This window comes from Symphalangus syndactylus, chromosome 6 (assembly GCF_028878055.3).
Source record: "Symphalangus syndactylus isolate Jambi chromosome 6, NHGRI_mSymSyn1-v2.1_pri, whole genome shotgun sequence".
Lineage (NCBI taxonomy): Eukaryota > Metazoa > Chordata > Mammalia > Primates > Hylobatidae > Symphalangus > Symphalangus syndactylus.
The window spans coordinates 57,623,179-57,645,852 of NC_072428.2; the positions used below are offsets into that span (position 1 = coordinate 57,623,179).

General features: G+C 37.7%; 1 protein-coding gene across 11 annotated transcripts in view; it reads left to right on the top strand.

Moving 5' to 3' along the window:
• The window catches only part of ACER3 (alkaline ceramidase 3), a 156,625-nt gene extending 135,865 nt beyond the window's left edge, over nt 1-20,760 (top strand). For 9 of the 11 annotated variants that reach the window (XM_055283014.2, XM_063641395.1, XM_055283016.2 and 6 more), the window contains 4 exons: nt 12,135-12,236; nt 13,787-13,891; nt 16,852-16,897; nt 17,390-20,760. In XM_055283014.2, the coding sequence (XP_055138989.1) occupies nt 12,135-12,236; nt 13,787-13,891; nt 16,852-16,897; nt 17,390-17,443 (307 nt within the window). In that variant the 3' untranslated portion in view covers nt 17,444-20,760. Of the gene's footprint in view, nt 1-12,134; nt 12,237-13,786; nt 13,892-16,851; nt 16,898-17,336 lie in introns of all 11 variants that reach the window. The other 2 variants (XM_063641400.1, XM_063641396.1) reach the window with 1 other exon arrangement.
• Nucleotides 20,761-22,674: the final 1,914 nt, after the last annotated feature.

Consider the following 22,674-nt stretch of genomic DNA (forward strand, 5'->3'; position numbering starts at 1 on the left):
AAAATTCTGACTCTCCAGTAGGTCTCTGACACTACCCCAATAGGGAGGGAAAACAGTGTCTCATCATTGCCACGGGAAGATAGATATCCAAGCTCCTCACATGGTCTCTAAGAGAATGAGGAACTAATTACTGTGGGTGGGGATGAGAGTCGCAAGCCCTCACTACTCGGCCTCCTTAACCTGGCATGGGATTGAAGCACCTTCTAATACCCTGATAAGGATGGAAGTCTAGGCTCCCCATTCAGCCTTTGTGGCATAAGTGGAGAATCTATTGCATGGCAGGGTGACTATAATGTATTATATATTTCAAAATAGCTAAGATAGCAAGTTTCAAATTTCTCACCACAAAAAAATTAGTGATGGGCATGTTAATTAGCTTGATTTAATCATTCCACATTGTATACATATGTCAAAACATCACATTGTACTCCATAAATGTATATAATTATGATTTATCAATTTAAAATAATATTAATTTTTTAAAAAGAAAACACATGGAACTCACCACTTCTCAGGCCCCAAAGTCCCTAGTTAGTCTGCTTCTTCTCAACACCTTTCAGGGTCTTCTTATGTTTGTCTTATATATAATGCCCAGCAGTTTTAGTTTTACTTAGTGAAATGAATATGAAAAAGTATATCTACTTCATCTTCCCAGAAGCCCAAGTCTCAGTTTATTGTTTTTAATTTAGGCCCCTTAGGTAAATATTAAGAAGCATGAAATACAGTCCTTGACTTAAATCAAGTCTGATAGGGTACCAATACTTTTAGAAACACAAATGACAGACCTTTAAAAAGCACTTAACAGTGGCAATCCTATGAAATAAAAGCAACTTTCTTCCATCTGTCTTGCCACAACTTCTTTCCTGTATGTCCATTTGTTGATCATTTCATTTAGCACTGGTCATTATTTCCTTATCTGTCTGCTCAACTAGACTGTGAGCTTCTTAAAGTCTTAGTTATCCTGGCAATCCCTGGATCCCAGGATACTGTTTATCCATAAATGTTTTTAAAATCAAATTGAAACTCTTAAAACTTTTGTTACTTTTGTCTGATGAAACATCTGAAAATTCCTCCTGTAACAAAACACCTAGAAATTCTAAATATAATATAACAAAAACATCCTTTAAATGCCCAGATGAGTTCAAAAGAACATAAAATTCCAGGCTAGGCATGGTGACTCATCCCTATAATTCCAGCACTTAGGGAGGCCAAGGCAGGAGGATAACCTGAGCCCAGGAGTTTGAGACCAGGCTGGGCAATAATAGGGAGACCTAGTCTATACAAAAAGAAATTTAAAAATTAGCCAGGTGTGGTGATGCATGCCTATAGTCCTAGCTACTTGGGAGGCTGAGATGGGAGAATCACTTGAGCCCAGGACACTGAGGCTGCATTGAGCCACGACTGTACCACTGCACTCCAGCCTGAGCAACAGAGCAAGACCCTGTCTCCAAATAATAACAATCCAAAGTATCTGTATTAGGCCATTATTGCATTGCTATAAAGAAATACTGGAGACTAGGTAACTTATAAAGAAAAGAAGTTTAATTGGCTGACAATTTTTTAGGCTTTACAGAAAGCATGGTGTGGCATCTGCTTGGCTTCTGGGGAGGCCTCAGGAAGCTTACAATCATGGCAGAAGGCAAAGGGGAGCAGACATGCCACATGGCAAAAGCAGGAGCAAGAGAGAGTAGGGGAGGTGCCGTACACTTTAAACAACGATATCTCTTAAGAACTCACTCACTACCGCAAGGACAGAACCAAGCCATGAGAGAGCGCCCCCATGACTCAAACACCTCCCACCAGGCCCCACTTGGAACACTGGTGATTACATCTCAACATGAGATCTGGAGGGGGCATCAAATCCAAAGAAGGAGCTGCAAACTACAGTGACAAATGAGTACTTAGATCATGGTCAACTGGCCAGGCACAGTGGCTCACACGTGTAATCCTAATACTTTGGGAGACTACAGTGGGAGGAGTGCTTGAGCCCAGCCATTCAAGACCAGCCTCGCAAAGAAGAAAGAACCCACTTCTACAAAAAAAATTAATAAATTAGGTAGGTGTGGTGGCACATACCTTTAGTCCCAGCTACTCAGCAGGCTGAGGCAGGAGGATTGATTGAGCCCAGGGAGTCAAGGCTGCAGTGAGTCGTTACCACACCACTGCACTCCAGCCTGGGCAACAGAGTGAGACCCTGTCTCAACAAAAAAAGAGAGAGAGAGAGAGAGATTGTGGTAAACTTCAAGGCATTTGAAGATATCACGAAACCAGAGCCTTAGGTTTGAATAGCCACAAAACAGAAGGCAAAGTTTTTGGTATGTTTCAGACCAGCAATTGGAACTATTTCCTCATCACCATACACACACATATACAAATAAAGCCAGGACCATTAAAGAGGTATATTGTCAGTGAAGGGCTGGGCTAGAAAAAATTTGCTCTCCAATAGAAAGAACTGACAGGCAACTTGTCTTTCAGCCTCAGTTTTAGGTAGGAAAAATGACTCCCCTAAGAATTTGTAAAGAAATGTATTCTTAATGGAGGCCCCTCTGGATTTCTGTAGATGGAGATCAAACGTGTACATAATCAATAATTCTAAAACCACGGGAAGGAATAAGCCACCATAAACAAAAGTCAGGAAAAACAAATAACCTCCCTCAAATCAGATGCTGAAATACAAAGTAACAATTTAGAAAATATTTAATAAAAGAGAAATCAAAAATGAGACGAAGGCACAGGAGATTATCAAAAATGAAAATCAAGATATGAAAGGGAATCAAAGAACTTCTGACATTAAAAATAAAATCGGCCTGGTGCGGTGGCTCAGGCCTTTAATCTCAACACTTTGGGAGGCCAAGGCAGGCAGATCACTTGAGGTCAGAAGTTCGAGACCAGCCTGGCCAACATGGTGAAATCCCATCTGTACTAAAAATGCAAATATTAGCCAGGTGTGGTGGTGGGTGCCTGTAATCCCAGCTACTTGGGAGGCTGAGGCAGAAGAATCACTTGAGCCTGGGAGGTGGAGGTTGCAGTAAGCCAAGATCAGTCACTGCACTCTAGTCTGGGTGATAGAATGAGACTCCATCTCAAAAAGAAGAAAAAAGAAAAGAAAAATAAAATAAAATCATTGAAATAAAAAAATTGATAAGTAAAAAATACACTAACACAGCTGAAGTTAAAATTAGTGAACTGGAAGATAACCTAAAGAAATAAGCCCGATAACATCCCAGAGAAATAACATTTAATTGCATTTCCAAAATGAGAGAATAGCAAAAATGAGAAAAGAAGAGGTATTCAAAGGGATAATAGATGAGAATTCTCTAGAACTGACAAAGGACAAAGACTTCAAAAACAAGAAATTCCAAGCAAGACAAATAAATGGAAATCTTTCCCAGGTGTGGCAGATGTGATAGATTAGCATGGTTCCAACCTCCTTCTAGTGTGCCTTCCAGTACTACAGATGCCAAAAGGTTAAAAGCTTTATTTCCCATATTTCTTTTGCAGGTAAGATTCCAACCTACAGAACTTTGCAGGTTCTGCCAATCACATGTATTAACATGAGGCTTGAATTCAGAACCAGTTAAGTGAGGGAAGAGAAGTGGTAGTATGTAACACATCCATTTACTGGTGTGGATCTAGGGTATGCATCATGACTGGTGCAAACAGGTCTGATGGCAGCTTCCTGATCTGTGAATTATACTGAGGTAGTTTGATGCTGGGTGCAGAAGTTGGTCCAGAGGCTTCCCAATTCTCTAGATTCCTAATTGTGACAAAGAAAAAAGTTCCTTTGGCAAGATTTTTCTGTGGTAGTGTTCGTCAGTCATTCCTGAAAAGCCTGTGACTTGCTCATTCAGAATTTCTGTTGAAATTGAAAGTATTAAATTCTTTTCTGTTTACAATCTAGTTGTTACTATTATCTACAATTGAATCTTCATTGATAACTGTAGAAAAAGCATACTGAAGATGCTGAAATCCAAAGACAAAGATCTTAAAAGCATTCAAAGATTAAAAAAAAAAAAAAAAACACATATTACCAACAAAGGAATAACTGTTGGTCTGCAGACTTACCAACAGCAACCATGGAAGCCAAAACACATATGGACGGTTATCTTTAAAGTACTGAGAGAAATTAACCATCAGCTTAGAATTCTATACCCAAATATCTTTCAAGAACAAGGGTAAGATAAAGATAATTTGAAACAAACAAAAATGGAGAGAGTTTGCCAATACACTTCACTAGAAGACTTTTTAAGAGATACTCTTTAGGCAGAAGAGCTGAGATGCAAGAAAGAAAAATAAAGGAGAAAAAAAATGATAAACCAATGGGAATATTTGAACAAAATATTGTGACTGCTTAAAATAATGTGTCATTTGAGAAAATAAAAATATACAAAGTGGAACAAATGGACAAAATAACATGTACAATGGAAGGGGATAATCAAAGTTACATAGTTTCTAAGTCAAGAAACTTGTTACTTGGGAAGAGAATACATTCAATGATTAGTTTTCATGTTTACATAAGCATTTTTCCTAACCACTAAAAATGGTAATTGACTTTATAATATCTTTCAGAAACAGGGAGGAGTAAATAAGATTCTAAAAACTGAATCCAAAAGAAAGTTGGACTAGAACTTTTAATAACAAACAAAAAGTTAAGGCATCATTTAAAACAATTGCATTCACTAGATTAGTAATAAGATTCAATTTACCAGAAAGAAATGGCAATTCTAAACTGATATGGAAATTTTTAAGCAAAAATTGACAAAATTTACAAAGATAAATAGATAATGCTCCATCATGCTGAGATACTTTAACACAGTAACTCAGACAAAAAAATATATAAATGCGGATATAGATAAAATTTGAGTAACACAATAAGAAAATGATCTTGTACTCTTAACATTTAAAACATGTACGCCTTTCTCAAGCATGCATAGAATAATTATTAATTCTACTCGATATTATTAGCTTTAGAGCAAGGTTCAACAAACTTTAAAGCAATAGTCTCCAACCATTTTGGCACCAGGGACTGGTTTCATTAAAGACAATTCTTCCACGGACTGGGGTTGGGGGATGGTTTCGGGATGATTCAAGAGAATTACATTTATTGTGCACTTTATTTCTGTTACTATTACATTGTAATATATAATGAAATAATTCTACAACTCAACATAATGTAGAATCAGTGGGAGTCCTGAGCTTGTTTTCCTGCAACTAGACGGTCCCATCTGAGGGTGATGGGAGATAGTGACAGATCATCAGGCATTAGATTCTCATAAGGAGTGCACAACCTAGATCCCTTGCATGTGCAGTTCATGATAAGGTTCGTGCTCCTATGAGAATCTAATGTCACCACTGATCTGACAGGAGGCAGAGCTCAGGCAATAATGCTCATTGCCCACCATTCACCTTCTGTGCAGCCTGGTTCCTAACAGGCCACAGACCAGTACCAGTCCATGGCCCCGGGGTTGGGGACCCCTGCTTTAAAGAATTGGTATCATTGGCCAGGCACGGTGGCTTATGCCTATAATCCCAGCACTTTGGGAGGCTGAGGTGGGTGGATCACTTGAGGTCAGGAGTTTGAGACCAACCTGGCCAGCGTGGTGAAACCCCGTCTCTACTAAAAATACAAAAATTAGCCAGGCATGGTTGTGGGTGCCTGTAATCCCAGCTACTCGGGAGGCTGAGGCAGGAGAATCGCTTGAACCTGGGAGGCAGAGGTTACAGTGAGCTGAGATCGCACCACTGCACTCCAACCTGGGCAACAGAGCGAGACTCAGGCTCAAAAAATAAAATAAAATAATATAAACTGGTATCATGCACAGGTGTTCTCTGACTATAGTGTAATTAGTTTAAACAAAACAAAACAATTAGTCAAAATGGCCCACATTTTTAGAAACCTAAAACCACATGTCTAAATACTCATGAGTAAAAAAAGAAATCATAATGGAAATTTTAAAATACTTAGAATGGAATCATAATGAAAATTCTACAAATCTAAGCAGGATATAGGTAAAGTGGTTCTTTGAGGGAAATTTATAACATTAGATGTTTACATTAGAAATAGGCTGAAAAATAACTAAGCATTCAATTTCAAGAATTAGAAAACAAAGCTCGCTTTGGTAGCACATATACTAAAACTGGAACAATACAAAGATTAGCATTGCCCCTTTAAAAAAATTTTTTTAACAATTAGAAAACAGATCAACAGAGTACACCTGAAGAGAAATGAAGAATGGAAATAAGGGGCCGAAATTAATGAAAGGCAAAACAGAAACACAATACTGAAGATCACTAGGTATCTAATTTTGCTCCCTTCTGAAACTCCACTAAAACTACAACAAAGAAATTTACTTAAAAGAAATAAGCCCACAAGGAGGAGACTCAATAAAATGTTAGAAGCTGGAACATAGATGGACTACTGTACTGCTAACTGCCTTAACAGGCCCAAGAAAGACAAATTCTGAGCCAGGAACCTTCGGTTTACATCACAGAATTTTCTCAAGTATTAGGCATTAGCAGTAACAGGCAGTTTGGAAAAGGAGATAGAAGAGAGATCTAAAATAAGGAGAATTGGTTAAAAGCAGATCCCCTCATCCATTTCATAGCACTGAGTAATTACAGAAGTCTGAAGGTTTATTCTCTGGAAAGGGTAAACAACATGTCTACACTAAATTCTGCCAGGCACAATTGAGCATATGAATAGCATACTGAAATCAGGGAAATTGGGTGAGGTTATACATTCTGAGTGCTGACTGCAAAGAACTCTAGGCAAAAAAAAATGAGAGTCTTCTTTTAGGGAATATGGTCGGCCTAAAAGACCTAAAAATACTGATACTGGGGATTTCCTCAACATCTGTCCCAGCAAAATAGCCCTACAGTGAAGGTTACTAGTCCAAAGACCTAACCACATGCTTAGGGCTTTTATGATCACCTTTTTAGTCTCCCTTTTTAGATTATTAAAAATGAGGCGACGTGTCACACATGATGAATGAATCCAATATGATAGATGGAAGCCAAAACAAATAATAAGGGAAGGAGGAACCAACTTATGCAGAAGGAAGAAAGCTTCATAAACAATAAATATCATTAATTCATTAATATTCCTAGCGATATACCGTGCCTATGAATCAAAAATAGGATGGTATTTTTTAATGAACGTTCAGAGAATTTTAAAAATCTTAAAAATTAAAAATATGAGCCAAGTGTAGTAGCTCACACCTATAATCCCAGCACTTTGGGGGGCCAAGGTGGGAGGATCATTTGAGGCCAGGAGTTTGACACCAGTAGGCAACATTGTGAGACCCTGTCTCTACCAGAAATAATAATAATAATAACTAGTTTGGCATGGTGGCATGCTCTTGTAGTCCTAACTACTCGAGAGGCTGAGGTGGGAGGATTACTTGAGCCCTGGAGTTTGAGGTTACAGTGAGCTATGATCACACCACTGCACTCTAGCCTGGGCAACAAAGCAAGACTTTCTGTCTAATTTTTTTAAAAATTATAAAATGAAAAGCTGAATTGAAGTGTTTAAAAGACACAGTTAAAGAAGCCACTCTGAGTATAGGACAAAAAAAGAAAAGAAATGGCAGATAGAATAGACTCAATAGCAATATTACTGAATAGATAATGTTGAGCCAGAATAGAAGAACCATGTCAAAAAGGAGACAGAGGCAGAGAATAGAGAAAATGGAAGAGAGGCAATTACCAAAATAATTCAAGAAAACATTACATAATTGATGAGCATGAGTTATTAGGCTGAAAGAGCCCACTGGATACCCAGCACAATGGATGGAAATAGACTTATGCCAGTTTCAGAGTTCTAGAACAAGGAAGGATTCCAGAAGTATATAAGTTGAGAGGCAGCAATATATACAAAGGATCAGGAATCAGAATGGCTTTGGGCTTGCCAAAGCAACATTGAAACTAGGAGACCAATGCCTTCAAATTTCTAAAGGAAAAGTATTTCTAAGCTAGAATTCTACAAGCAGCCAAACTATCAGTAAAATACAGAGAAAAATATATTTTCATACATTCCAAGATCTCAAAAAACTTACATCCCACTAAATATTGCTCAAGAACCTACTGAAAGATGTGCGTCACCAAAATGAGAGTACTACAAAAAGGAGGAGCGCGTGGGATACAAGACAGGAGATCCAATGAAAGAGAGAGGTGAAGTCAGTTCCTAAGGTGCAGGTGACGGAAAGGGATTTCTCAGATGAAAGCTGTATGCTAGACAGGCAGGCAGTCCAGAATAAAGCAGTGTGATAGAGAGAGAGATACAGAGAGACATATATTGAGTGCTTTCTGTATTCTACACTCTTGCACCTGATACTATATGGGTAGTAAGTCCCCTTAGCCTTGCATGGATCATGTGCTGATGTTCTTGCTCTCCCCTTCCCACCCTGCTACCTGGATAACCAAAGACATTCATTTTACCCCACAGAAGAGTTTTGCTTTGAACTGCCCCTGAGAGCTGAAGATTGGCCATGGTAAGTAAGTTTAGAAGCAGAAAACAGATAGCACCCTACCCCCACTGATCATATTCCTGTCATATTTCAGTACCTGGCCCACACTGCCAGAAGCCTTCACTGTGTTGAGGCCTATGTTTCTTGGGACTCATTCTTGCCTTCCTCAAATGGGGGCTATGATAAACTCTGAAAAGCTGAAGCCAGACTGTGACTCTTTTAAGCTCATCTTCTCTTGAGAACCTTCATCAAACAGTGGTAATAATGCCTTTTCCATACATTGCCAGGTTTGTGCTTTCCTGATCATTTTTAAACTAATCACTTTTTACGTTCACTTATATGCCAATACTTACAGTTAAGTAAAAAAAAAAAAAATTGAAAAATTTATTATTGCCATTCATATTTAAAAAATAAAGGACAGAGGCAGACCAGTCTTTAGAAAATTAGAAAAAAAATTAAAAGGAGAAAAATTAAATGATACCAAGATTTAGACTAAAGCATTCCATAAAATTCAACACCTATTTATGTTCTAAAACAAAACAAAACCCTTTACAAACTAGTAATAGAAGAGAACTTTCTTAACCTATAAATTCTGTAGCATATAAAACACCTAGTCATGACATGTATTTTTTTAATCCCTTTAAAAATCAAGAATAAAACTAGAATATATAATTACTTCTATTCAACATTATACTGGTGGAAATCCTACCCAACATTTTACTTGCAAATGACATGATCATTTATAGAAAATATCACAGGACATGTATAAAAAAAAGCTGTTAGAGGGCTGGGTGCGGTGGCTCATGCATGAAATCCCAGCACTTTGGCAGGCCGAGGCGGGCGGATCACGAGGTCAAGAGATCGAGACCATCCTGGCCAACATGGTGAAACCCTATCTCTACTAAAAATACAAAAACTAGCTGGGCATGGTGGCGCATGCCTGTAGTCCCAGCTACTTGGGAGGCTGAGGCAAGAGAATCGCCTGAACCTGGGAGGTAGAGGTTGCAGTGAGCCAAGATTGAGCCACTGCACTCCAGCCTGGCAACAGAGCAAGACTCCATCTCAAAAAAAAAAAAGAAAGAAAGAAAAAAGCTGTTAGAAGCAATAAGTGAAATTTAGCAGAGTCACAAGATTCTAGCCCATATTCAAAATCATTATTTCTCTGTTCTAGCAGTGAACTATTAGTAAAATTTGTAAAGTATAATTTACAATAACATCAAAATACATTAAATGTTTAAGGATTAAATTTAACAAAATATGCAAGATCTGTACATTGAAAACTACACTGTACAGTTTTTTTGTTGAGAGAAATTGAAGAGCTAGACAAATAGACAGATACACCATTCAATGGATTAGAAACTTCAATATTGTTAAGATGCCAGTTCTCCAATCCTGATTTGTAGGTTCTGCAGGCTTTTTGGTAAAAATGGAGAAACTGATTCTGACATTAACATGGGGATGCAAAAGATTGCGAATAGCCAAAACAGTTTTTGAAAAGGAACAAAGTTAGAGGGCTTGCATGACTTGACTTACTCTATGCTGCTACTAAGACAATGCTGTATTGGTGGTAATAATGAAATATAAATCAATAGAACATCCAAAAATAGACCCACACACCCATACTGACCTGATTTTCAACAAATATGTCAAGGTAATTCAGTGGAGAAAGATAATCTTTTCAACAAATTGTGCTGGAACAAAGGAATATTCTTAGGACAAAAAAAATGAATTTCAACCTGACACCAATATAAAAATTAAATAGAAGTGAATTCTATTTCCAAATGTAAATTATATCTCTGACTGTAAAAACTAAGATTATAGAACTTCTAAAAGAAAATATAGGAGATATTTTGGGTTCGGCAAAGATTTATTAATAAAAAGCACAAACTATAGGAAAAAAATTGACAAACTGAACTTCATCAAAATTTCAAACTTTTGTTCTTCAAAATATAGTATTCAGAAAATAAAAGGCAAGCCACAGACTTGGAGAAACTACTTGCAAAATATATATCCAACAAAGGACCTACATGTAAAATATAGAAAGAATTCTTACAACTGAATAATAAGAAGGCAAACAACAATGTATCAAAGAAGATGTATGGGTAGTAAATAACTACATGAAAGATGCTCAAAAACATTAGTCATTAGGAAAATGCAAATTAAAACCACAATGAGATACCACTACACACCTACCAAAACAGCTAAAATGAAAAAGACTGACTTCAACTGCTGATGAAGATGTGGAACATTTGGAACATTTATACATGCCTGGTGGGAATGTAAAATGGTACAGTCACTTAGGAAAACAGTGTAGCAGTATCTTGAAAAATTAAATATTCACCTGCCATACAATCCAGCCATTCTTCTCCTAGCTATTTACCCAAGAAAAATGAAAACATATGTCTATATAAAGTGTTATTTGTGAATGTTCATAGCTGCTTTATTTGTAACAGTCAAAAACTGGAAACCCACATTTGGACAGAGAATCAAATTGTGCTGTGACCACACAAGGGAGTACCTACTCAGCAATAAAAGGAAATGAAGTATTGATAACATAGTAACATAGATGAATCTCAAAGAATTATGTCAAATGAAAGAAGCTATACAATCAGGGGTATATATGGTATGATTCCATTTATATAGCATTCTAAAAAATGCAAATTGAGCTTTTGGAGGTGGTGGATATCTTGATTGTGGTGGTGGTTTCATGGGTATATACAGATGTACTGATCAGATAGACACTTTAAATATATTTAATAGTTTAAATGTAAGTCAGTTATACCTCACTGAAGCTATAAAACATAGGTAAGCTGATACTATTTTCAGTACCTCACCAAGCTTCAATTTTCTCATCAGTGAAGTAAAAATAGTAATACCTGCCTCACAGGGATTATTTGAACATTTTGTGTGTGGTATGTGTGTGCATGCACACCCATCCACAATACCTCCATATCACTGTCTCCTTATCAGGCCTTATTTTTCTTCAAAGCAATTATAATTACATATTTAATTGTTTACCTCCCCCAACTATACTGTAAATTCTTTGAGAGCAAAAACTTTACCTATTGACCACTACCTTCCCAAATGCTTAGAACAATGCCTGGTGCACAGTAAGCACTCCATATATATTATTAAGTGATTTAATGAATGAATGTGTGTGTCTTTGTATGTGTAACTACATTGCCTTACATGGAGCATATGACTCAACCTACATTGATAGCTAATCCACTATCCCCCTGCCTTTTCCATGGGACCAAAAAAGTTATCAGGTACTTTCCCAATACATTTATTAAAGTCTAGTGGCTTATTTCTCAGCACCTTTTAATGGCTACATATAGTAGGCAAATTATTAGAAAACTTGACAGGTCTGCTTTTACTATAAACAAAAACTTTTCCTTCTCATGAAAGTGATGTCTTCCAGCCAGGCGTGGTAGCACATGTCTGTATTCCCAGCTATTCAGGAGACTGAGATGGGAGGATCCCCTTGAGCACAGGAATTCGAGGCTGGAATGTACAATGATCACACCTGTGAATAGCCACTGCACTCCAGCCTGGGCAACATAGTGAGATCCCAGCCCTTATAAAAAAGGAAGAAAGTGATGGCTTCAATTTCTGATTGTGACATGACTTGAGAAAATTTTATTTTGCTTTTCTTTTTTCCCCCCACAGGGTTTATCCATGGCTTAGAGGACTGGGTTATACATCATTGGGTATATTTTTATTGGGATTTTTATTTTGGAATATAGATAACATATTTTGTGAGTCACTGAGGTAAGATATATTTTCATTCCTTCAGAAATATTTTTGGAAGCATTAAGTAGAGAATTTTATAAACATATAGAAATAGTAGTGCCCTGAAATGAATTTTTACTATTGTTGACATTTAAAAGATGTGTACAGTATAATAAAGTGAGGTTATTGGAATACCTGTTTAAATTACCTAAAATTTTGGACCTAAGACTATTTCATAACCTCTGTAGAGTTTGGGTTTTGTGTGTGTGGGCATCACAGAACTGTATAGTTAATCAAATGTTGACTATTCCTTTGAAACCTGCCTGATCTGTTTCATTGAATAAAGAAGACTGATTTGTAATAAGCATATGAAATATATGTATATAAATATACACTTTCATGTGCTTAATGTTATTTTCTAAAAAAGCAAGTGTTCCTTTTACCATCTTGTCAGCAATCATATATTGACAGGAGTTTGAATCTTAGACTTAGGTCTCTGGATTCTAGTCTGTCATTAAGACACTGTCTTTCTGGCCCTCTTTTCCATGAAATGAGTATGCTGAATAGGTTAAACAGATGGGTCATTCCAACTCTAAATCCTGTGAACTAAAAATTTTGCATAAACAGAGAACAGAGGAAGGTACTGAACAGTACTACAGGAAGGCAATCAACAAAATTCAGACTGTGAGAAATCTACAGAATGAATGACCTGGTCTCTTCGACAGATAAATTGCAGAGGCACAGCCAGGCGTGGTGGCTCATGCCTGTAATCTCAGCACTCTGGGAGGCCGAGGGGGCTGATCACTTGAGGTCAGGAGTTCAAGACCAGCCTGACCAACATGGTGAAACCCTGTCTCTACTAAAAATACAAAAATTAGCTGGGCGTGGTGACGTGTGCCTGTAATCCCAGCTACTTGGGAGGCTGAGGCAGGAGAATTGCTTGAACTGGGGAGGTGGAGGTTGCAGTGAGCCAAGATCATGCTACCGTACTCCAGCCTGGGCAACAGAGCAAGACTCCGTCTCAAAAAAAAAAAAAAAAAAAAATTTGCAAAGGCAGAAAAAAAGAGGGAAGAGGAACATATAGATTAAGAGACTTAGATATATCCAACCAGATACAATGTGTTGGCACTTTTTGGATTCTGATTCAAACAAACCAACTATTTAAAAAAATAAAGTATGAGAAATTTGGAACTTCAATCAGTAACTGAATCTTTTATGATATTAAGGGAGTATTATTATTTTTAGGTGTGAAAATGTGGTTATGTTTTAGGGAGGTTTTCATATTTTAGAAATACATACTAAATATTTAGAAATAAAATGATATAGTATCTGGGATTTGCTTCAAAAAGATATGAGAGAGAGAAGTCGCTGAGGGTTTAGATGACACAGATTGACCATAAATTATCATTGTTGAATACTGTTCCTCAGAATGTACTTTGGATAACAATGTGGCAGACTACAGGAAACTTAAGGCAATTAAATAACTGCTGTTTTGAGAATGATACTTCAAAATGCTCTAAGACTGTCAGCATTAGTTGCTAAATATTTTAAAAATTTAACATGGTGATTTTCTCCCTCTCTCCACACAGGAACTTTCGAAAGAAGGTACCACCTATCATAGGTATTACCACACAATTTCATGCATGGTGGCATATTTTAACTGGCCTTGGTTCCTATCTTCACATCCTTTTCAGGTAGGAAATAGAGACTTTTTTAGCCTCGTACTAGAGTTTTGTTTTGTTTTTTATTTACTCTTTAAATAGGATGATGTAAATATTTTTTAAACACTAGAAAATTCACAAACATGAAAATTAAATAGTACACTCTTGAACAACCATTGGGTCAAAGAAGTCAAAAAATTAGAAAATACCTTGAGACAAGTGAAAACAAAAATACAACATACCAAAACTTATGAGATGCAGCAAAAGCAGTACTAAGAGAAGTTCATAGAAGTTAATGCCACATTTAAAAGGAAGAGAGATCTCAACAAAACTTTACACCTCAAAGAACTAGGAAAAGAAGAACAAATTAAGCCCAAATTTGGCAGAAGGAAAGAAATAACATGGAGAAGAAATAAACAAAACAGAAAAATTTTTAAAAATCTGTGAAACTAAGAGTTGGGGTACTGAAAGATCACCAGAATTGACAAACCTTAGCTAGACTAACAAAAAAAGAGAGAGAAGACTCAAATAAATAAAATCAGAAATAAAAGAAGAGACATTACAGTGCTGCCACAGAGATAAGAAGAATCCCACAATTATATGCCAACAAATTGGATGACTTAGAAGAAATGGACAATATCCTAGAAACATAGAACCTACCAAGAATGAGTTGTGAAGAAACAGAACAGACCTCTAACTAGGTCAAAATATTCAAAAAAGAAATTAAGCAAGATGCAAATAAATGAAAAGACATCCTGTGTTCATGGATTAAAAGACAAAGTTGTTAAAATGTTCATACTACCCAAAGCCATCTACAGATCCAATGTAATCTCATTTAGAATTCCAAAGGCATTTTTTTACAGAAATAGAAAAAATAATTCTAACAAACATTCATATGGAACCACAAAAGGCCACAGGTAGCCAGATAAATATTGAAAAAGAGCAGACATGAAACATCACACTTCTTGATTTCAAAATAAACAAGCATACATAACTTTTTCTTTTTTTGTGCTTTTCAGGTATTGTGTTTTTTACAAGTTGAAAGTTTGTGGCAGCCCTGCATTAAGCAAGTTTATAGGTGACAATTTTTCCAGCAGCATGTGCTCACTTCATGTTTCTGTGTTTTATTTTTGTAATTCTGACAATATTTCAAACTTTATTATTATTATATCTGTTATGGTGATCTGTGATCAGTGATCTTTTTTTTTTTTTTTTGGGAGACAGAGTCTCCCCCAAGCTGGAGTGCAGTGGCATGATCTTGGCTCACTGCAACCTCCATCTCCTGGGTTCAAGTGATTCTCCTGCCTCAGCCTCCCAAGTAGCTGGGATTACAGGCAATGCACCACCACCACGCCTGGCTAATTTTTGTGCTTTTAGTAGAGACAGGCTTTCACCATGTTGGTCAGGCTGGTCTCAAACTCCTGACCTCAAGTGATCATCCCACCTCGGCCTCCCAGAGTGCTGGGATTACAGTTGTGAGCCAAGGTGCCTGGCCTGTGATCAGTGATCTTTGATGTTACTATTGTAATTGTTTTGAGGCACCACAAACCATGCACATATAAGACGGTGAATTTAATAAATGTATGTTTTGACTGCTCCACCAATTGGCCATTCCCCGGTCTCTTTCCTTCTCCTCCAGCCACCCTACTCCCTAAGAGAAAGCAAAATTAAAAATAGGCCAATTAATAACCCTACACGCCTCTAAGTGTTCAAGTGAAAGGAAGAGTTACACATCTCTCACTTTAAATCAAAAGCTAGAAATGATTAAGCTGAGGAACGTATGTTGAAAGCTGAGATAGGCCAAAAGGTAGGCCTCTTGTGCCAAACAGTTGGCCAAGTTGTGAAGGCAAAGGCAAAGTTCTTGAAGGAAATTAAAAGTGCTACTCCAGAGAACACATGAATAATGAGAAAGTGACACAGCCTTATTTCTGATGTGTAGAAATTTCTAGTAGTCTGTATAAAAGATCAGACTAACCACAACATTGCCTTAAGCCAAGGCCTAATCCAGATCAAGGCCCCAACTCACTTCAGTTCTGTGAAGGCTGAGAGAAGTGAGGACGCTGCAGAAGAAAAGTTTGAAGCTAGCAGAGATTGGTTCATGAGGCTTAAGGAAAGAAGCCATCTCCATAACATAAAAGTGCAAGGTGAAGCTGCAGCAAGTTATCCAGAAGATCTAGCTAAGATTATTGATGAAAGTGGTTACACTAAACAACACAGTTTCAATGTAGATGAAACAGGCTTCTATTGGAAGAAGATACCATCTGGGATTTTCATAGCTAGAGAGGAGAGTCAATGCCTGGCTTCAAAGCTTCAAAGGACAGGTTGTGACTCTCTTGTTTGGAGTTAATGTAGCTGATGACCTTAAGCTGAAGTCAGTGCTCATTTTCTATTTTGAAAGTCCTATGGCCCTTAAGAATTATGCTAAATATGGCCGGGCGCAGTGGCTCACGCCTGTAATCCCACCACCTTGGGAGGCTGAGGCGGGTGGATCACGAGGTCAGGGGTTCGAGACCAGCCTGACCAACATGGTGAAACCCCGTCTCTACTAAAAATACAAAAATTAGTTGGGCGTGGTGGCAGGCGCCTGTAATCCCAGCTACTCAGGAGGCTGAGGCAGGAGAATTGCTTGAACCTGGGAGGCAGAGGTTGCAGTGAGCCGAGATTGCACCACTGCACTCCAGCCTGGGTGACAAAGCAAGACTCCATCTCAAAAAAAAAAAACAAAAAAGAATTATGCTAAATGTACTCTGCTTGTGCTCTATAAAATGGAACAACAAAGCCTAGATTACAGCACATCCATTTACAGCATGGTTTACTGAATATTTTGAGTAGATGCTCAAAAAAAAAACAGTTGCTGAACAAATGAAGCATATATACTCATGTTGTTTTTGCTTCGTACATGCAGAAGCCCTATGGTTAAGTTTGTCAGTACGCCTGTTTGCATGAATTAAAAATGAATCTGAAAAGCTTTCCCCCTCCCACTTTTCTTTCAGTTTGTATACAAGAACACTTTACCTGAGATATAGGCCAAAAGTGAAGGTAAGTCCACTTCTTAGGTCCTGTGTGTGTGTTGGGGTATGGTACTGGGAGTATAGGATGGAGGTGGAAGAAGAAAGGGGAGTTTGGAGAGGTAGTGGGGCAAACACAGGCTTTGGAACCAAAGGCACTGAATCTTTCATTTACTACTGCATGTTCTTGGACAAGTTTCTTTAAGCCTTAGTTTCTTCAACAATAAAATTGAGCTGCTAGTAACTACATTGCAGAGTTGTTTTAAAGATCAGAGATAATTTATATGCCCAGCTCCATGCTTGACAAAGTCAAAGCTTAATAAATTTAAATAAACTCAATAAAAATACTCTCTGATATCTGGTCCAAGTCTAGAAGGAATAAACTCTGCTCAGGCTGCTAATACCAGGACAATCACTAGCAAACCTATGTACAGTCATAGCCCCATGGATTCTTTCTCATTCTTTTTCAGGGATAACATGGAACAATTTTGTCTTTTCTCATTTTGTCCTAATTTGTCCCCAGTTTATCTTTGGAATCTGGCCAGTGATCCTGTTTGAGCCTCTCAGGAAGCATTGATGAATCATTCCACCAAGAAAACAAACAAGCACCTACCATAGACCTGGCAGAATAAATAAGGAAATCCTTAAAGATCTACAAGTTCAAATAGGTCATGACCATCACAGCAGAGGAGTGACTTTCTGACTAATGCTGCCACCCACACAGAGAATAAGGAGTGGGGCCTGCTGGGTGTTTAGCTCATGGCTTTATCTCATTTGTCCCCCTCCTCCTTTCACGCTCCAGTTTATAAAGAAACAGAGATGATGTGTGTGTACACCTCAAATGCAGAAACAGTTGAGCTTTTCTTAACAGGTTAACAGTTTGTGCTGGTTATAAGAAATTAACCTTTTTTTCTTTTTGTCAAGGGTTGCATGTGAATTATACCTTTATTAATATTTGATTAAATAATGCAAACAGTCAGCTAAGAGCCAACAAAACCCCATATCCAGATAGTTAGCTGTGAGCCAGCACTCAGCTGTGTCAGATTTGATTAATATTGTATTAATCTCGTGGATGGTTCTCAAAGGTAAAAAAAAAAAAAAAGAGAGAGAGAGAGAGCTAGCTGTGGGATTCTGTGTAGTTCATCATTATCTGTTCCAGGGTTAGTCGGGGGATCATAAGCAAGCTCAGACCTGCCCCAGTATTTAACCACATCCCAGGATTTATGGTGTCTGTCTATGGCCACAGCCAACCAGAATGAGTGGGTCATCTTATAACCTTTCTGAAGCTCCATGAGGACATGTATAGAATGCTGTACCTTCAGCCAGCTCTGCTCTGATCTTTGCAGATCTTTAAGTTGTCACTGTTTCTACGACTAGACAAATATGACTGGTGGTCTAGACTACCCATAGTTCATCCTCCTCACATAACTTATTTGAAGTTGTCAGGGAATGTCATTACACTCTGATTTTTTAAATTATGCACTATTTTCCAGTTCTCAGAGAGGTCATGATTGTGCCCAGGGAAGTATGTTGCGTTAACTAAAGCTAAAATGATCAGAATCCTATTTACATAAAGCGTATTAAAATATCTGCTCCTTAATTTGCTGCAGGAAATAGATGTAAGTTTCTGTTACTTGAAACCTACAGAACCCACAAAAATTAGGGTGCTAAGAAATGACAGTGAAATCTCATCGTAAGGCAGCTAGTTCTAATTTGCATTTGAATGTATAACAAATTGCGTCACTTTTCACAAACTTAACACCTGCCTGGAGTAAAAATCTGATTTGACCCCTCTGCTCATGTATCATCATATTTGTAGCTCTGCATCATTTAGCATTTTTATGACTTTTTTTGCTTTATATAAATTATTGTAAAATCCAGATTGTTTTTACCACATGATGACATGACTTAAGATTAAATCCTGAGCTACAGTTTCAAAAGGAAAATCATTTTTTCTTATGCAAAGATGGTAAAACACTTTTGTCATTTTTTCCAGTATTCAGTAAGTAGCCTTTGTACAAATTTAAAACCAAAAACTATTCTGTTGTTTTTCTTCACCTACTAACCTTAGTTTTTAACCAAGCATCCAAGGATGTCAAGTTGACATCCTTCCCTTAGCATGCCAACAAGCCATTAGACTGATTCTTCCGCCTACTTTTATGATCCTCCAGGAAGAAAAACACTTGCCAAAACATTAAGAGAACTTTGGTTCTGCCTTAAGAGGGTATAAAACTAAACCATTTGAAGGCACAGCCTGTAAGACTATACTTGATTTTGCGCCAAGATTCTGACTTCTGGCTACATTTCACCTGCAGTTACCTGGGCTATCAGCCATGATACATTTTTTAATTCATTTGTTTTCCACCATTATATTTTTATACTTTTCAGTTAGATATACTTCTGCATAAAGACTATATATACAGTGTAGAATAAAGGCATATCCTACATGGCAATGCTGTTAAACATGGTAAGATTGAGGTTCTGCAGGATTAAAGTCAGATTAAGGGTAGAGAGAGCATACCTTGATACTGAGGCCATTTAGAGCAATTTGTTTAATGAGTGGTTCAGCCATCACCACCAGTAGCCACCTGTTCAATAAAATTGCCCAGCACCACAGTGGAGAGTCATCTACACCCCAAGGTGAACTGTAAGACTGCCCAATTCTTTGAAGACCCTTGTTTCTGTTGGGAGAATGGAAAGCAGAAAGGGAAGCCAGGCTCTTTAATGTTCCAAGTCAGCTGTGCCTCAAACAAGGCTCTCTTTTTAGCAACTAAGTAACACACTCAAGAGTTTGTATCTGTGCAGCATTTTATGGAAATCACTGGTGACCTATAGGATACTACTAAATTATCTTTATTTCAATAGCTTTATTTTTTCCTACTCGGATTCTAGGTGGACATTACAGGGTTGGATTCCTCACTACCCCCTCCCGCTGTCATTTGTTTTATTGGAAATTTTCATGTTAACTAGAGTGTACAAAAAGTCTGTTTCCTGCTGAGCCAATAATGATTTGTTTGCATATCACCTAATGTGAAAAGTGCTCATCTGTGAACCCTACAGCAAATTATATTTTAGAAAATACTTTGTGAGGCCGGGCATGGTGGCAGAGCAAGACTCTGTCTCAAAAAAAAAAAAAAAAAAAAAAAATACTTTATAAGAATGTAAAAGAAGCAATTTGTTTGCACATCTGAATATCCTTCTTGTGCCTCCATTTTCACTCTGGAAAACTGAAAGCAATTTGACTTTTATTTTTGGTTTTCTAAAGAACAGCTAGGTGAAAGGAGATTAAGCTGATTGTCACTCTGCCTGCCCACTACCTACTCCCCACGGTGGTGTTTCATGAAACATCCCCACCACCTGAAGTGATCTTTTTAACCCTTGTGATAGTAAATGCATTGATAATTAACAGGAAAAACATTTGCTTTTAAATAATCTACAAATGAGAACCCAAATAGTAGTATTTTGTTTGACAGAAGTAAATCAAATACTATGGTTTAAATATAATGCAAAATTTCAGGACAGTTAATTTGGGCTTCCCTTACCCTAAGAAGGTTTTTCTTATAATAAGGAGAAGAGGTGTGGTTCAAAGAAAATTAGGAGACAAAAACTTCAGGTACATAATGCATGAAAATCTTTAAATGCCTGCAAAAATTAAGTTCTGTTAAAATACCAGCCAATTCTAAATTAGCCAATGCCCTAAAAGCATCTAACAATTTAAGGTTATCTTATGAGTCTGATGAAAACAATTATTTGTTGCTAAATTTGAGTTTTAGCTACCAACTCCATGTTTACATGACAAGAAATTGTTTTGACCCTGTGGTTTATGACATGCTGCTGGATGAGCATTTATGTAAAACTGACATTTCAAAGAGAACCATTTATAATTGGAATTTCCACCTGTGTGGCTGTTTGCAGATCCACCTCCATCTTCCATTTTGCATCCTGTCAATGCTATAATTAGTTTGATCACTTTGTCTTGTTTTTCAGTGTCTACAATTATAGCTTATTCACTATGTTCTAACTATTTAAAAATAATGGGCCGGGCACAGTGGCTCACGCCTGTAATCCCAGCACTTCGGGAGGCCGAGGCGGGCGGATCACAAGTTCAGGAGAACAAGACCATCCTGGCTAACACAGTGAAACCCCATCTCTACTAAAAATACAAAAAATTAGTCGGGCGTGGTGGCGGGTGCCTGTAGTCCCAGCTACTCGGGAGGCTGAGGCAGGAGAATGGCGTGAACCTGGGAGGCGGAGCTTGCAGTGAGCCGAGATCGTGCCACTGCACTCCAGCCTGGGCAACAGAGCGAGACTCTGTCTCAAAAAAAAAAAAGACTAAAATTTGATTTAAAGTAGTTAAACCCCTTTATGGAAGGAGCTGCAAAATGAAAAAAAAAAAAAAAAAAAAAAAAAGGAATCATGTCATCTTGACCCAGCTGGCTGGAAATTTTCAATACTGTCTTTTAACTGTTGCACTCCAGCCAGTCTGGGCAACGGAGTGAGACCCTGTCTCAAAAAAAAAAATTAGGAAATACTTGTTAAAATATCTGACTACGTAATTGCTACATGGGGGAGCCACTGGTGTTGCTGAGGTCCTTGGGAGCATTCCACTGGACTTCACCATTTCTCCAAAATTATCAGCCCAGTCAGCTTCATATACCCAGATATGGGCACTTCTACACGTGAAATTCAAACTGAAGATAAAACTCTGACTTTGGAGTATAAACTTTTGCCTTGAGTATGAAACCTTGACATTGCTGAAAGAAAAGTGGAAACTGTAAGGGACAACAAGTTTCACCAAGGCACAGTCTTCTCTGATAGGCCAGCAAAGCAGCTAAGGAGAAGACATCATTCAAGAACTTAAGTCGTTTGTTAGCTACAGCATTTCTGTTGCTGTGATACACATTTAGCCATTTTGGAGGAAAGCTGAGCAGTACTGACCACTCATTTTCATGTACTTTAAATAACAAATATTATTTCTCAAGGTCTTCATTTTGTCATTAAATTCAGCTAATTACTACCTGATTTCAAAGGCAGCTAGTGTAGAAGACTGGTCACAAGAATTTTTTTTAAATAGAAAACCCTAAAATCCAAATCAAGAAATTCAGTTACAGGTTACAAGTGACCTAAAATTCCCCCACTCTAGCTCAGCAGCCATCAGTCAGTATAGCACCAGCCACAGATCACTGCTCTGCATACAGTTCCTTTTCGACCCTTACAAGACCTGCTTCATTGCTTTAAAAATGTAGTGTTGATACTTGAACTGAATTTAGTCATTGGTAACTTAAATAATCACAAAATTGTCATAAAGCTTCTGAAACATCTGGCAATGCCAGATCTGTAATCATCACTTTTAAATTGAGTTTGCAGAATTAACTCTAAAGTTGCAGCAACCATATTTATTAGAGAAATCTTTATGCATATACATATGGTTCCCTATAAGCATTCATTCAGAGATCATCTGTGCCTAAAAGAAAATGATAAAAATGTGTCATAATATCAAAGGGGTCTAGATCAGGAGTTGGTAAACTACAACCCATGGGCCAAATCCAGGCTGCAGTTGTATGGCCTGCAAGGTAAGAATGGTTATTTTATTTTACTTTATTCTTTATATATATATATATATATATATTTTTTTTTTTTTTTTTTTTGAGACAGTCTCTCTCCGTCACCCATGCTGGAGTGCAGTGGCAGGATCTCAACTCACTGCAACCTCTGCCTCCCAAGGTTCAAGTGATTCTCCTGCCTCAGCCTCCCGAGTAGCTGGGACTACAGGCACATGCCGCCATGCCACCATGCCTGGCTGATTTT